Below are 17,507 nucleotides of genomic sequence, written 5' to 3'. Positions count from 1 at the left end.
CAGGTGCCCCAGTTTTCTTTTTTTTTTTTAAGATTTCATTTATTTATTTGATAGAGAGAGCATAAGTAGGCAGAGCGGCAGACAGAGGGAGAGGGAGAAGCAGGCCCCTCGCTGAGCAGAGAGCCTGATGTGGGCTCGCGGGCTCCATCCCAAGACCCTGGGATCATGACCTGAGCAAAAGACAGACACTTAACTGACTGAGCCACCCAGGCGCCACCCCCCTCCATTTTTTTTTTTTTTAAAGATTTTATTTATTTATTTGAAAGAGAGAGACACAGCGAGAGAGGGAACACAAGCAGGGGGAGTGAGAAGGGAGAAGCAGGCTTCCCGAGGAGCAGGGAACCCGATACAGGGCTCGATCCCAGGACCCTGGGATCATGATCTGAGCCAAAGGCAGACGCTTAATGAATGAGCCACCCAGGTGCCCCCAATTTTATTTTTTTTAATTAACTTTCCTAAGTGTCTTCTTGGCATTTTATTTTTATTTTTTTTAAGGATTTACTTATTTGAGAGAGAAAGGGGGAGAGAGAGACACAGTGAGTGTGGGAGCTAGAGGCAGAGGGAGATGGAGTCTTAAGCAGACTTGGCGCTCAGCGCTGAGCCTGAAGCCGGGCTTGATCTCACGACTCTGAGCTGAAACCAAGAGTCGGATGCTTAACTGAGACTGCACCACCCAGGTGCCCTTCGTTCTCCTTTTTTAAGCAGAAAAATATATGTTGTTTACAAACCATCATCTGAAATACTTGTGGCTAGGAATTTGGGAATTCAAAAAAATTTTTTTAGAAAGGCAATATAGTACAATACTGTACTTATATATAAGTATCCCTCGGTGGGATCTAGGGCAACACCCTAAAATGCAGGAAAACCTTTGAATGTTCATTCCAAGTGGGATAAATAAAGACAATCATTAGTCTCACATTGGTGGAAGTCAGGCTTTAATGCCCAAAATTACAAAAACAAAAAACTAACTTCCAAATCTATGAAGATTTAGAACTGTGTATGAGGGGCTGTGGACCTGTACCATCTATTTTAAAAGTTTGTGTGAGGAATAAGTGAAAAATGCATTTAAAGCACTTATCACATGGATGAGCCCCCCCAGAACGTGACTATTATTAAGAGCTATGATTGATGGCCCCTTCCCAAAGACGGGACACGTTATAAAGCTTGCGACTAGAAGTTTCTCTTAAGGCATGGTTAAAAAGTCCTGATTCTATAACTTGTATCTCTGATATAACACCAAAGCTTTAATTAAGCAGTTATCTTAGATATTTCTAAGTTATTTAAATGTGAAAAAAACAAAGGATAATTTAAAATAAATTTCTTATGAACACTAATCCTTTTACAAATTATTAATCATAAATTCAACATTTACATGTATAGTTCTGCTTTAACTGTTTTGAAAACATGAATTTGCTCCACCACCACTGAGAGATCAGGGGAACACGAGCAGGGGGAGTGGGAGAGGGAGAAGCAGGCTTCTCGCTGAGCAGGGAGCCCGATGTGGGGCTCGATCCCAGGACTCTGGGATCATGACCTGAGCCAAAGGCAGACGCTTAACGACTGAGCCACCCAGGTGCCCCATAAACTTCCTTTTAAAAATATTACTTTATAAAAACTAAAATTTGTTTTAATAAGGTCTTAATAAAAACGAATGAAAAAGATTAGTGGAGTTAGCATTGTGTCAAAAGAGATTATTTCAAACTAGTCAATAACTCTTTTGAGTTTAAATCCCTACCATATACCTCTATTCTTTAATCCTGTTAACTTTATAGTAATTATTAATCTAGAACATTGATTAAAGAGATATTACTACTATTAGGCTTTCTTTGACCTGATGCCCTGTTTTGGCAGAATATCCCAGGTGAGTCATGTTGTGTGGACTATACTCTGGACACTACGATACACAAATACTGAATGCTCCAACCTATTCTCAGAAATGGTGTTCAGAGTTAGTGAAAAGACACGGAGCATCCTTGAGGTTCCTCTCTGATCTGTGATGTAATTTGCCACATAAAATTTATTAGTTCAGTTGTTACTAAGAGCAATCAATTTACAGTAGCAGTACTTAGGAAATTCACACTTAAAAATTTTACAAAGATGCCCATGATGCTTTCAAATGTGAATAAAAGAGCCAATTGCAAGACAGTATAAATAGTATGATATAATTTTTGTAAAAAACCAAGTATACAAGTTTGTATATCAGTAAAATAAATGACCTGTCAGGATACCTAAATTATCAGCAGTGGTTACAACTGGAATGATACTGGTAGAGAATAAGGAGGGAGCACATTTTTACCGTTTATAGCTCTTGTCACTTTTTCAAACAAGATATTTTTTAATAAAAATATATATCAACTATTTTAGTTTAAATCAATCTATGGTGCTATGGACTCTGAGAAACAAACTGAGGGTTCTAGAGGGGAGGGGTTGGGGGGATGGGTTAGCCTGGTGATGGTAGTAAAGAGGGCATGTATTGCATGGAGCACTGGGTATTATACACAAACAATGAATCATGGAACACTACCTCAAAAACTAATGAGGTAATATAATGTGTGGTTACTAACATAACATAATTTAAAAAAAAATCCATCTATGGTGTTAGAATAGGGTTACCCTGAGAGGGAAGTGGGAGTGGGACACAAGGGAGGCTTCTGGGATACAGATGATTTTCTCTTCCTTGATTAGAGTACTGTTTACATGGATGTGTTCATTTTGTGAAAATTCACTGAGCTATATATTTATGATTAGTCTACTTTTTACATGAATAAAGTTCACTTAAAAATTGTTTTATGGTAACTTATTGAATAGCATTGTTCTAGTTTAAATGCATATATTTTCTCTTTAATCATATATTCAACAGTTTTCTTTCTTCAGATTCATTATGATTTCTTCCCCCTACTTTTTTCTTAACATGGTTGCATTGCAAATGCATTATGGAGGGCAAAATGCCTAGCTTATAAAAATGGCATGTAAGAAAATCACTCACTCATACTCAGCCATAAAAAATGAGATCTTGCCATCTCAACATGGATGGACCTTGAGGGTATTACGGTAAGTGCAATAAGTCAGACAAAGAAAAATGAATACCATATGATTTCACTTGTATGTGGAATCTTAAAAACAAAATAAGTGAACAAACAAACAAAGCAGAAACAGACCCATAAATACAGAGAACAACTGCTGGTTGACTGGGGAGAGGGGTGGGAGAAGGGGGAAAAAAAAAATCGCTCATATCTTATGGTATGAGGTAGACCATGAGGTATGGTCACCGAATCCTGTTAGCCTAATTCATCAGTACCTGGTAAAAGAGTATCTTTTGAAACACATAATTTCCTAAAACAGATGGAAAGGAAAAACAGGCAAAAGTGACGTTAAACAGGCAACACAGCTTGTTTCCTAAGATCAAGAGTCTCTTAGGGCTTGTCTCCCTCTCTGGTTTCGTCTTGTTTCATTTTCTCCTCTCTTCCCTTACGATCCTCTGCCTTGTTTCTTAAATTCCACAAACTGAGGGTTGCTGGAGGGGAGGTGGGTGGGGAGGATGAGGTAACTGGGTGATGGACATTGTGGAGGGTATGTGTTGAAATGAACACTGGGTATTATGTAAGACTGATGAATCACATGAAAAAAATAATACATGTTAATTAATTGAATTTAAATTAAAAAAAAGAAAAAAAAAACAGGCAACAGAGCTAAAGTCTTAATGACAAAGGGACCCCAAGGAAATTGTGTATGGTGGTTCTTCCTATGACAGATTCTGTGTGCACATCTATAAACATGGAACTACCAAAGTCAGAGTTGGAAGGAACTTCATAGATCATTACTGCATCTCATACTCTCTCAACCAGATTTTAAGTTGAAAGACATGACTAAACTAAAAGACCTAAAATGTTTCAACTGGTTGTTAAGTGGTTGTTTGCTTTGGTGGAACAGTTCCCAGGCCACATAAAATTAAAAGTGTGTTTAATCAAGTATTTGTTGCATTCAGAAGATGAACAGGTCAAACAAGGCAGGTGAACAATATGATTTCGTTGCAGCTCTGTACTATACTTCCTATAGGAGAAGGAATGATTAAAACTGTCTCACTATCATTAGGAATATATGGATCATTTTCAGACTTGGTTCTAGTGCCATATATCCTGATCTAATCTGAAATACAAATCTATAAAATTCACATTTTATATAAAATAGTTGAAAGTGTGTAAGGGGTACTAACAAGACAGAAAAGCAAACACTGTAAAATCTATATCTTTAATATACTGAGTAGCAAGGAACAATATTAGTATTTTATTCATGAAGACTACTTAAATAATCTTTACAACTTTATGGGCACATATATGTACATCTGTACATCAAAGTATTTTTGGAAAGGAAAGTCCTATATATGATTAAAATAATATACGACCAAATACATCCTGGGCCATAATTTTATCACTTCTAAATTCTCCTTGTTTAAAAAAAACTAAGGATAATTTAATTCACTATTTTCTAAAATGTCCTAATCAACTTGTTGTAGCATAGTAAAACTGACGTGCCACTATGCCTACTTAGGGATTATAAAGGGTAACAAATATTTTAGTAACTTTATTAAAACATAACCTTTTCTGTTGAAATTTAATATTTGCTTAGAATACAAAAGAACAAAACAGAATTTTATTTTCTGCTTGCTGAAGGTATTTGGGTAAACCTAGTTTTAAGATGGTCTTCTTTCAAAGGTTTTAAATAAGTTTCTGAAAGGGCACTGGCAACAAATCCTTTCAAAAGGAGACTTGTCAATTCCATTTTCCTTGATTTTGAAGTGACTTATCTTAGACTTCCTTTTGAAATACTTCTTCCAAATTTTCTAACCATGTTTGGCTTTACTTTATGGATGTTTCTTTTATAGTCTAGAGAAGAAATAAAAAGACATATAAATATGGTAAAAGTATTCAAAGGAATTTTCTCACTATTCATTCAAGTTATAAAAATTTGTTAAAATTACATACATAAGAAGAAAAATTTATCCTTAAAAATTCATAGTTGTTAACATGATTTAAAATATAACACGAAGGAAACATTAATAACATTGGTTTCAAAGTAGAAATTCATTTCTCCATATTGCCAACTGAGTTTTTAGTGTACGCATGTGTACACCCCACCCCCCACCCCAGCAGGTATCAAATAACATCACTGAATAAACCTCTGCATTTAATTTTAGTTCTTTTGAACTAACGCAAGGCTATTCTACAAGCATTGTTCTCTTTCTTTTTGGCAACATCACTTTTTTCCTCATTCTATGGGTTACTTCCCTAAGGCTTCTAAAATTCCATATTTTTCCTATTTTTAGGAGTATAATTTGCATCTAGTACTTTCTTAAGTGCTAATCCTGATCCCATTGCTCTTATTCCTTTTACTGCCACCTCTCAAATGTCTATTCCTCTGGTTCTTCTCCAGCCTTCACAATGATTGTCTACTCAACCAAGTGTTGTTAAAACAGGTGCTGCTGACTTCTCTATGGCTCAGTCTAATCTCTTATCCGTTTTCTTGTCACATTAGGTTTTAGTTTTAGGGGCACATATTCTCTTGACAGTATTCTTATTTCTTGGTAAATAGCAGTTACCTTCTTTCCCACTGATGTTCCTTTGTTTTTTTATTTGTACATTGTTAGTTGGAGAACTCAGTTGAATATATTCTAAGAAAGGCAGTCCCAGTTCTCTCCTACTTTCTCTAGTAATTCCTCTTGGGTATTTAGGCATTTTCACTTGGATATCCTAATATACATAAACTGTTACCTTCCCTTAAACTAATACCTCTTTCTAAGTGTTCCATTATCCTTAACAATACATAATCTTTTAACCCAGCTTTAGCTCTTCTTTGCTCTTTGGCAAGCACTGCAGTTTAGTATCAGCTCTTACTTCTTCCTATGTAGAATTACTTTATTCACCTCTCTTTATATATGAGATATTTGATGCATTTTATGCCATTCTTAGAAAATATGCATGTTAGAAAAACCAAATCTCTATTTGAGAAGTATCATAAATTTATTATTTGGCTGTAGAATTATGATTTCCTGGAGAATTTTTTAGGAGACAAATGGGGCAGTACATATCCATACCAACTGCACATACACACTGTTAAACATTACTAAGTTTGGCGTACTAAACCAAATAATCATAGTAAATTTTACGTTTCAGGACATTTTTGTTTGATTTTTAAAATGGGCACACAAGGCATTTCCACTGAACTTAAGGATGCCACTGGCTACTACAAGAAGTGAGGATTTATTAATACAGTTTGGCAAAGCTATTGAGAACTTTTATATTATTCTAATGAAAGAGCATTGACAGAAAAAAATAGCAATAATTTTCATGTTATTCTTAGAAACCCTCATTATCTCATGAAACCCCTTTAAATTCCAAGTGCTGTAATTACGAGTTCCTTTAGGGAAGAAACCAAACTGGGTCTTAATGATCTTGCTATCTGTCACAGAAACTAGCACATATCAGTGCATAGTAAATAAATACTTCTTAAATGAAGTCTTAGGAATTATAGTGTCAGAAAGACAGAGGTCTGGACACGAAGGCCTAGAAACTGGTTTGTGCTATATATCTCTAACTTCACTAAAGATGTGGTTTTGTTACTATAGATCCATGTCACCGCCATTTGCAATTGAGAGGATGTAGTCATAGCCATCAGCATCTTTTTCAACTTGATAATAGGAGTTACAATATGACTGTAACTAGGTACAGACTGAAGCCTGGCAATAATTGTACAAATGAGTCAGAGGGCAAATTATTAATAATAAGAGAGAAATTTCAAGTAGATAAAGTTTATCTGTAAAATACAGTTAATCATTAACCTATTAAATAATACATTTAGCTAATTATTTCAATTATTAGTTAAATTATTTACGAATTCTTCTGCAGTATGAGGCAATGTGGATAACAAAAAGGATACAGAATATAGAGTTAGAAGTCTGGCTCCACCATGAAATATCTGTGTGATCTCGGGTATTTTCTATTTTGTGTCTTAACTTTTCTTTTCTGTAACATGGATAATCACACTTAACATCTAATAAACCAAATAATCATAGTAAATTTTACGTTTCAGGACATTTTTGTTTGATTTTTAAAATGTGCACACAAGGCATTTCCACTGAACTTAAGGATGCCACTGGCTGGTGATGAGCAGATAAAAGGAGATTCTAATGAAAACACTGTAAGAAAATGTAAAGTAGTATACATATGTTTGGTAATCATGTTATTAAATATCAAATTAAGGGCTGAGACATACCCACTGTTGGTCTGTTTTCTTGTAAGTCCTTTTCACTTGCATTATCTTGTCGAACACGTTTGGCAAATCCAGAATTTACCTCAGCAGTTAATGAAGTATTTGATGCAGAACTGTAAGGGAAAAATTTTTTATTTTAGTAAAGCATTTTTTATAAGTTCTTTTTTTCTCATTTTTTATAAGTTCTAATACATATATGCAATAAAGATTAAAGAGAAAGTAAAATAATAAAATAATAAGTTGCAAAATCACTTAAAAGTAATTGGAGGTACTAAATACCTTTTGGCCCATAGGGAAATTTGTCGTGATTTTAATGATGTTTATTCAAATTGGAGATTATGACTGTAGATGTATGTAACAATTCTGTAACAAAACATTTTCAGGGTGCTCTGCTAGAATACAAGTCAACACTATTATTCAAAGTGTCGAGATAAAAAGCATCTTGCAAGAGGTGAAAAACTAAGCTCATATTATAAACTTGGAGTGAGAACCTTAATCTGGAGAATATAAACAAGTGAGATTGTTTAGAAACCTTGTTTTCAAATCAAAGCATGGTAATAGGCTGAGAATCTCTCTCTGATTACTACAATTATAGAAACCGACATGAAAAGAATGAACTATTTTCATTTGTTTTATCTTAAAAAAATTTTATCAATCTCATATACTAAAGGGTCAAATTTCCAACTCAATTCCAGTTGACATATTACTACTAAACACCTACTACTATGGCCTCATGTACAAATAAGTTAGGCAGTAATAACTCCTGTTCTGAAAACTTACATAATGAATATATGGTGGGGAGGGGGAAAAATAAGACAAATACACAAAATAATACAAGGTAAGGTAAACAGTGCTATAGGTTTTCAAACTATAAGGGGCTGTAGGTTCCTGATTTTAAAAGTAGGAAAACAAAAAAACCAAAAAAACAACTGAAAGATTTTGTGGATGAGATGAATTTGATCTGGGCCCTGAAAAATAACAGTCCAATCGTTCTTAACCCAAGGAGGATCAAGTTTTAACAGGCAGGGTTGGGATGAGTGAGGATCCCTCCTCCATACTGATTCAAATAAGCTAATTTTAAGGAGTTTCTGATTAAAAAAGATATCATATACCATTTACAAGTTGATACTAGTTTGATTTTCAGTTGCATTAACACTTGGAGGCTTCCCTTTTAGGGCAACAATTTGCTCTTCTGGTAATCCTAACCACATGGTAAACTGATGTGGGTGTGTTTGAGGAATAGGGAGAAGATGGATTTGTTGTATGGTTATCAAAAGTGGTCAGAAATGGCAATTTAATATGATAGCAAAGAAAAATAGGCAGGAGTACATTGAATGCTGGCAAAAAAACTCAACCTATGTACCTCAACTTTTCTAGAGCCTGTAAGAAAAATGATTATGGTGTAACCAATGGTAATTTTACCTACTCTGTTCAAGAATATAAATGATACCTACCCAAAATGGTAACAAAAAAGTACTAGTATTATGAAAGCAAGGAAATATACAGTTGTAGAAAATCTCCATTCTTAAATGGTGCTAAATAAACTAAGTTACAATAATTCTGTTTTGGATACTAAACACCCTTTTTGGATAAGATATGTATCAGCTGTCTAAGGCAAAAATTCTTTTTTGGTCATTTGGTGATTTTTCTTCAAGTATACAGATCATTGTCATTGGTTACTTTTGATAAGTGTTGGTTTTTCCAACAATTTTTCTTAAAATTATCTTTATTATTTTATGGAATGATTTATCACTTTGCTTAGTTCTAGAACATCTGTGTTTACTAATAAATTGTTTTTTACTTGAAAATTAGGCTTTTGAATAAATCTATCTGAAAGAAACCTCATATTTCTAGGAATGAAAACAAAGCCTAATAAAATAAATTGTATATATATAAGTAAAATACATGCAAGCATTTTTTAGGATTTAGATAAAATAATCCACTGGTGAGATGTTTAACATTCATGTTATAAATTTATTTTAGATTTACGTTGGATCATAAAATAAGACTTAAAATTATTCAAATTATGTTCAAGAATGTTAAAAAATTATATTAAGAAGAAATTTAAAGACTCTTCTAGTTATGTGCCAAATATATTTCCATAACTATTAATGAAAGTTAAGATTTAATCTTTTGTTCCCTTATATAAATAGTACGTTTCTGCTTAATTAACATATGCATATCATAGTCTTTCAGTTGAGATAATTTCTTGTTGGAACCATTAAATGTCTTTCAAAACAAACCAAAAATGTGTGACAAATGTGAGACTCATTTCTGGGTGCTAAGAAAGATTATGAAACAAACAAAAAACCAACTAACCAAATACACAAAGCAAACAGATCCCCCAAACTCTGATTAATATAATTTGTAAGTAAAATTTTATATACGGATATATTTGTATATTTGGTAGGCTGATTTAGTTAAAACAGTTTGCTACAGTGATATTAAATGAATTAAAATCATTAAAAATTTAGTATTCTCAATTTAAGTAGTAACTAAAAAATTGAGTTTTGTAGGTTTTTACAATATCCAGTGCTTTTGGACTCTAAATTTTTTTCAGAGAGAAAAACTGATACAACTGAATAAAATAGCTATACACCTGGAGCCTTCCCTTCATTTAAAAAAAAGTATTAGAATATACACACACATACACACACACACACCCCTATAAATATGTACATAAAGCTGTTAAGTGGAAAATACCAGAGTTTATTACTCTCAAACTCATGTAGGTTTAATTGGGGAAAGGGAAGATTAAAAAAAAAAAGTAATTATGTACATTTCTAGCATTAATCTCTTTTAACCTTAGTTAATGGCAGGATCTAATTATTGGTACCAGAGGGAATGTAATAGAGCAATTAATAGGCTATGAGAAATCTTACTTTCTTTATATGTCCTTTAATATTATTTCACAATATTAGTTGCTCATGTGGAAGCTCTTTAATTCATCTCAAACCACTCTGAATATACAGTTTACATACCTAGACATTTCCTGAAAAACCATTTGATTTTGATAATGATTATGTGTACATTTTAAATTATTGTTAACTATAAGATTTTGCTACATCTTAGTTAACACAACAGAGTTGTGAAGAACCAGAAAAGTCACCAACACTAATTAAGGGAAAGAATAACACAATCCACACAATGAAAATTAGTGATAAGATGATGATGGTTAGCTAGGCTCACTCATTAAATGACTGATACCCATACATGAGTCAGACAAATTGCTTCATTTAAATTTGTGCCATAGCAAAATACAGAATTTTAAATGTCATGAATAGTTAGAGGCATTCTGGAAAAATCAGTCTATTAATTTTAAATCTACATTCCAAGACTCTGCTGTACTTTGGAGGGGAAAGGACAGACCTTAAATGCACCTATGAGATAATACTCTATGTGGCACAAATAGACTATTTGTAAATTTGTTTAGACTAGCCCAGATGATAACAGGTTCATGGAGGAAAATAGGAAACTTAAACAAAGAGTTACCCTATCTTAGATCTTATACTCTTTTCCTCATAATCACGTGTCAAAGAAAAAGAGGTAAAGCAAGTCAGAGCCATTTTACAATATAACCACTCACTATATCTTGTGATTGCATTCAGTGTTGTGGGATATAAAGATTATATAATGGACTTCATGTCATATAATTCAGTATATTTAAGATTTTTCCTTGTCTTTGATTTTTAGCTGTTTTATTGCTATGTACCTAAGTATGTTTCTTTTGTATTAATGTTGCTTGTAGTTAGCAGAACTTCTCGAATCTGTGGTTAGGTATCTTTTGTCAGTTTTGGAAAATTATTAGCCAGCATCTCCTTAAACACTGTTTTCCCCCATTTTTTTTCTCATTTCTTTCTGGGACTCAAAATATATACATGCTAGACCTTTCTATGTCCCATATGTCTTTTTCACTCTTCTCCATATTTTCTATCTTATCCCTTTGTACATTGGTTTAGATATTTTTCTGTCAACCTATCTTCCAGTTCACTAAACTCTCTTCTGCTGTGTCTAATCTATTCAATTATTTATTTATTCTTAATTTCAGTAGATTCTAATTTTTCAGTTCTAGAATATTCATTTGATTCATTTTAATACAATCCAGTTCTTTGGGAAATTGTCACTATTTTGTTGAACTTAATCACAGTTAAATTTTTAAAGTCCCTACCTGATAATTTTCTTATCTGAATCACTTGTGGATCTAGATTTTTAGTCATTTGGTTCTGTCTCGTGACATACTTGGTAATTTCTGCTTAAGTGCTAAACATGTGAAAAAACCCCAAAACTGTTGATGTTCTAGTTGGTATATTTCTCCAGAAGTGATTTAATTTTCTTCTGGCTAGCAGGCAGAACAGAGATAGATCACCTCGATCCAAAAGGGACTAAGTTGGTCTGAGGTCTTTTTCAGGCTTTCAAGAACTGGTCTATTTCCAGTTTGCCCTACTCCTAGAGCACAGGCCTTCAAGGGTTTCAAATAAAATCCTGGGGGTTAACAAGCACCTTTTCTTCTCAATAATCCCTGAACAGTTTTTGTGTCCTAGCCCCATGAGAACGTTAAAATTCTGCTTAATATTTTAGCTTCTTACAGCTTTGTTTCTTGGCCTCTTATGCCAGAGTTCAGAACATGGCAAATATCTTAACTGCAAAAGCTACACACAGAATTATTTTGTTTCCTAACTCAGTGAGACTGCTGATAGCTGTAGGCTTCCATTTTGTGCTTGGCTTCTATACTTGATGCCATGAGTTGGCAAATACTAAATGGAAAAATGAGGTAGAGAAGGTTTGGCTCTCTATAGCTTGTTTTCCTTTCCTCTGGATCTTAGACCTTCAGGTCCTGGCTGTCTTGGTTGGTCTCCAGTGCCTGGAAAGCAGCTGTTGGTTGTATTTCATCACCTTTTATCATTGTTTTTGATAGGTGGTTTGGTCTGATATAAGCTATATTGTCAAAGCCAGAAATAGACACTCATTACATTTTAGTCATATATCAAAATCTATTAAAGTAATACAATTTTAGGACTGAAGAAATTCATTAATGTATAAAAAGAAAAATACCAAATGAGTAAAAGTTGTCACCAGAAGAAAAGTTATAATTAAATGACATTTTTGAAGGCCAGAAAACTTTTCAATTTATTTTTAATAATCTGAGATACGGAATACTTTATGTAAATAGCAAGTGAAATACTTGGGCTTTATCAAGATCTCCCTTTGATAATATAAATCCAGTGCCACATTCAGAGCAATTAATTATATGTTTTAAATATGAATTCACAGTTTCATACAAGAAATAAAAAGGAGCTGTAGGATTAGAGCTGTAGGAAACAAAGTATAAAGATGATCTTATGTGAGCACTGAGCCAGTTTATGGTTAATTGTACCTTGTTAACTTCCGTTTCCTTTTGGCAGCAGCAGTCATTGCCATGTAGGATGGTACTATGCTTGGTATAGGCAGAGGATGTTTAGTTGAGAATGAAGAAGAGGCAAGCCTGTATATTAGATTAAAAAAAATAAAAAGAGTAATTTTGATTTGTATTATGGAGAAAAGGGGGGCATACACTTTCATCATTACAATACCATTTTTTATGAATATATAAAAAAAAATATTATTCTAGACTATGAAGCCTCTCTCATTTGCCCTGGGGTTTTCTTTTCTCTTTTTTATATCATAAAAAGAGTTGCTCTTAAGAGATTTCTGCATCTTAACAGCATAGAAAGGTATCATTCTTCTCATATTTGGATTACTTGTGACTATACAGATGGAGTGTACAGGATAGGAAATGAGAATAAGTGAGACAAAATGAGAAGGATGTTTGCTTGGATGACATGTAGTCAACCGTACCTTAGAAGTATGATGATTCAGGGTAAGCTGAGGTTTGCTGAGCATCAATAAAAAAATGTGAGATTTCCTTTAGTGAACATATTAATAAATAATAATTAACATAGTAATCCTCTGATGATGGCTTATATCATCTAACTTTGGAGTATGTAGAACAAACTAAATATATCTTAAGGTTTCTTTTAGCTTATTGAGGGCAATCAACTAAGATATCAGATTAAAGACTTTAAAATATTGTGTTAGTGGATTAATATTTAGAAAGACAGATTAAATGAAGGTAAAACATTGACTTTTGTAATCAAGACTGCATACTTGACCCATGAAATAGACCTTAAATATAACTAAGGAAGAAAAAGAAAGCTATGGTTTAAAGGCTACGTAAATAACAAAACAAGAACAAAAACACAAGAAGAATTAGAAAATACTCTTTTTTGTACCCTTGTAAAATGTTATTGTTTGATACTGATTCTTGTTCAGGTAATTTACTCTTCAAGCTCCTGATGTCTTCACATATAGTAAACGTAGAGTCCAAATCTTCCTGTCCATATTCTTTTCTCCTGCTGAGAGGAATATCTACTTCACATAACATTTTCAGAGAATTATCACTGTTTACATTTGAGCTGATGGTCTGAAAACCTGTAGTATGTGATGATGGTTTTAATAACGTCACTAGAGATGAATTTTGAGATGTTTTTCTACAGTCTTCTGGTGTATACACAATAGGTTGAAGTTCTTTGCTGAGAGAATCATTGAGCTGCAAACTTTCAGACAGTGCAGACTTTTGGGGATGTTTTGCTTTCAAAGGAGAAGGCATTAGTTTTCTTCGGGTTCTTTTTTGTGGAGGAATTTTAAGTAGATTAGATTCACCTGAAGATGTGCCTATTCAATAAAATTGAAAAGAATCTCAGTAATGTCACCTAAATAGTTTTCCAATAACCCTATATCAGTTAAACAACATCACCACCACCAATAATAAAGTACATTTTCTGCCAATTGATGAAAATTTAAAAGAAAGCTGGAAAGAAAAACAAAAACATAGGTTATTGATAGTAACTCCAAATAATGTTAATGAACTCGTTATAAAGATATTCTAGAACAGAAATAATAAATGGTTAATATCAATACTAATTTGTAGACATAGCAAAATTGAGGTTGGGGTAATCATGAAAACAAATTTCCAACAAATGCTAATGAAATTCATGAGCAATTTCCAGCTTTTATATTTGACTTAGATTTAAGATAACAAAAAAGTATTCAACAATCATAGGTACAGAGATTAGTAACTTGTTCTACTATAAAATATCACCAGTTATTTGTTGAGTGGAAGTCTAGTCTAAATTAACAGGAATGGCAATAATCAATAAAATTCTAGGTGAATGAAAGAATTAAATCTGTTACGATCTCAGGTATGGTGGTTAATTAAGCATTCTGATTGTTTCCTATATCATACATAATTCATAGGTTTTCAAAAATTAGATTAATACCTTAAGATAAATGAACATAAGCTGAAGAGGTCAGAGTACTCTTACATGAACCTCATCACTCTGTACAAGTAAGTCTCCCAAATGTCAATAGATCACTAAGTTTAATGAACTTTTCTTAGCCCTATCCTACAACTTCTGTAGCTTTTCAAATTTCCCTACTACCTCTCCAACATCTGTTACCTTGTCTTCCTTCATCTGGTAAGTATATATATTTCCCTAAAGAAATACACTCTTATTTGTAATTATCCTCTTGCCACTACTTTTTCAGTCACGTGGGTCCCAAATAACCAATTTTCATCATTTCCTCACATTTTCCAACTTTCACCAATCCTAGCTCTCCTACACTTAAAATTAAGACATAATTCTGATTATGTCATTCTTCTGATTAAAGACTTCTAGTGATCTTTAACATAAACATGATATCCAGAGATTTTCAGTAAGGAAATTCCTGTTTCTTGGTCCAAAATTAAGAGACAAATTGTTTTGTTTAAACTTAAGTTTGAATTCCCATAATCTAGACATGCTTAAATATTTACCTCTCAAACATTTTTTTAAAATATATAAAGTAATGATTGATTGCATACATTAACAATAAACTTCATCAACTTGAGTGTGCTAATCTTGTATTTCTTAGTTAACTTTTTTCTGCTTTGCCTGTTCCATTCATGGTGAACTTCAGGTGCCTGACATGAAGTAACTTTGCTTCAAGTGTACTGTCCAGGAAAGAACTACAATGTGTATTTCTGCCCATGTTTTTAAATCATGCAATAAAATTCCCAACTGATGTTAGATTTGCTTTATGATAGAATACTAACTTAAATAACACTGAAAGCTGCATAAGTGTTATGTATCTCAATAAAGCAATTCAAACTCTCAACCAAGTTAGAAAATATACTTATAACAATCACCAACAGTACATGCATTATTCTTATTATGTTAGTTCATGATAGGCTCTGCTATGGCTAGGTTGACAATTACCCTCTAGGAAAGACAATTGAAAAACAGGAAGAAAAATATGATCCCTGTTCTACTAAGGAATTTTACTTTTCTGAGAACTAGATAAATGAGATCCAGATCTTAAAATAATTTTCCACTCCCTTTAACATGACATTTGTCAAATTTTCCATTACCAGATATTTTTATACTAATGCTGCAGTGTAAAGACAGTTACTTTTCTCCACTGTGCTGCTACCACCAATTTGGTGGCTATTAATAGCTGAAAGATTAACTTCTTTTCCCCTGAGAGGCAGCAGGGGTATATAGAAGATAGAAAACTATATCGAGGATAGAGAGCTGAATTGGGAGTCAGGAGACTTGGATTCTATTTCTGGCTTCCGCAACAACTCACTGAGTGACCTTGGACAACTCATTTAAGCAGTGTGGGCATTAATACCCCCTAGAAAAAAGGGGATGGTACCTTCATGTACAGGGAATTTGCTAGGATTAGATAATATCTATAAAATAATTAGGGTTCAAAGAAAGGCTCTAGAAATGTAAGTATACTTCAACTGTTAGCATTACTACTTTCATAGAGAAAGTTATAATTTACTTTTCAGTATTCTATCAATGCACAGTTATCATTAAAAGAACACATTTCAAACAATGTCTCACTTTCAGTTTATCAGATACCCAGTTTATCAAGGCTGATGATAAATTGTAATATAAATGAAAAATATTGTTAAAGCATGCACATCTAAGTGTTCTTTGAAAATGCAGGCTTCATAGCAATATTTTAAAACTTAAAACACAATGGAACATTAAATCTCAAGAGATATGGATTATCCAGAGTCACTTTTTTACTTGCACATAGTATCTAGAGAGGGATAATCCCTGGAGTGGCACTGGGCAAATTCTCAAGATGGTGGGCCACTTTTCTCCTACTGCTTGTAAAAAAACATGGAAATGGGGGCCTTCCATAAGACACTAAAGAAATATCCACCTGTTCTCCGGGATAATCTGAATATACACCCAACATCAAATTTTGATATAATCAGACTAACAGTTTGTCAGTGAAATCAATAGCAATGTTGTAATGATGTATCTCTAGCCATAATTCTGCTCTCCTGGAAGGATAAAAATGGTAACTTGAAGGAGAAACATGGAGATGTGGTAGTTAGTATAGATTCAAACACCACTGTTTTCCTGAGCCTGGAAGAAGAGATGCTACAAACATAAAGCATATGCAAAACACAAATCCAGAGGGTTCTTTTCTTTTTATCCTTTCAATTATTAGATACATAAAATAATAAGAAAACAGATGGTCAATTCAGGACTACTAGGCTGACTTGTTGCTCAGAAAGGTTCAGGAGATAACCTGAGCAAAAACAAGATTTAAAGATTTAAATACAAACTCAACAGTCACTCTCTTGTAACTACAGTGGGATTATGTCTCCATTTAATCCATGAAAAGTAAAAGAACACAATAAGCTGATATTTCAGTTTGAATATGTTTTCCAGAATATATAAATGCAATTATATTTAAACAATCATTCTCCTTTAGCTAATTAGGTGATAAAGTACATTAAATGGGTATGGCAAGCTGGAGTGTTGGGTTAGGGGCACTGTACATTTTAACAGGCTTTCAGAAACATTGAGTATGCTAGCTCTATGTCTATAAAAGAGATCTGCTGTACTTTTCCATTAGAGGATGTACAGTAACTTTCCAGAAGACAAGGCTTGGGGTAGTTGTAGTTTCCCCTGATTCAGCCTGGGAAAATACTATCTAACAAGATTCTGTGATTCTTGGGCCTACAGAGTGGAAATGATAAAAAAGGAACCTGGAAACAAATAATACATTATATGTTAAAAAAAAAAAAAGAAGAAGATAGCAGGAAGGGAAAAATGAACGGGGGGAAATCGGAGGGGGAGACGAACCATGAGAGACTATGGACTCAGAAACAAACTGAGGGTTCTAGAGGGGAGGGG

At 33.4% G+C, this 17,507-nt stretch overlaps 1 protein-coding gene and 1 long non-coding RNA gene across 2 annotated transcripts in view; one reads left to right on the top strand and one right to left on the bottom strand.

The window, feature by feature from the left end:
• The window catches only part of LOC145716168 (uncharacterized), a 453,113-nt gene that overhangs the window by 147,906 nt on the left and 287,700 nt on the right, over positions 1-17,507 (top strand). The window lies entirely within an intron of this gene.
• The window catches only part of KIF18A (kinesin family member 18A), an 85,055-nt gene continuing 69,128 nt past the window's right edge, over positions 1,581-17,507 (bottom strand). Inside the window, exons 14-17 of the mRNA XM_006730525.3 lie at positions 13,536-13,977; positions 12,641-12,748; positions 7,270-7,379; positions 1,581-4,883 (exon numbers count right to left, since the gene is read on the bottom strand). Coding sequence (XP_006730588.1) covers positions 4,801-4,883; positions 7,270-7,379; positions 12,641-12,748; positions 13,536-13,977 — 743 coding nt within the window. The 3' untranslated portion in view covers positions 1,581-4,800. The remainder of the gene's footprint in view (positions 4,884-7,269; positions 7,380-12,640; positions 12,749-13,535; positions 13,978-17,507) is intronic.

The sequence above is a fragment of the Leptonychotes weddellii genome, chromosome 11, assembly GCF_054177405.1.
Source record: "Leptonychotes weddellii isolate Sample4059 chromosome 11, ASM5417740v2, whole genome shotgun sequence".
Classification (NCBI taxonomy): domain Eukaryota; kingdom Metazoa; phylum Chordata; class Mammalia; order Carnivora; family Phocidae; genus Leptonychotes; species Leptonychotes weddellii.
The sequence above is the reverse complement of the archived record's forward strand: the minus strand, read 5'-3'. Positions and strand labels throughout refer to the sequence as shown.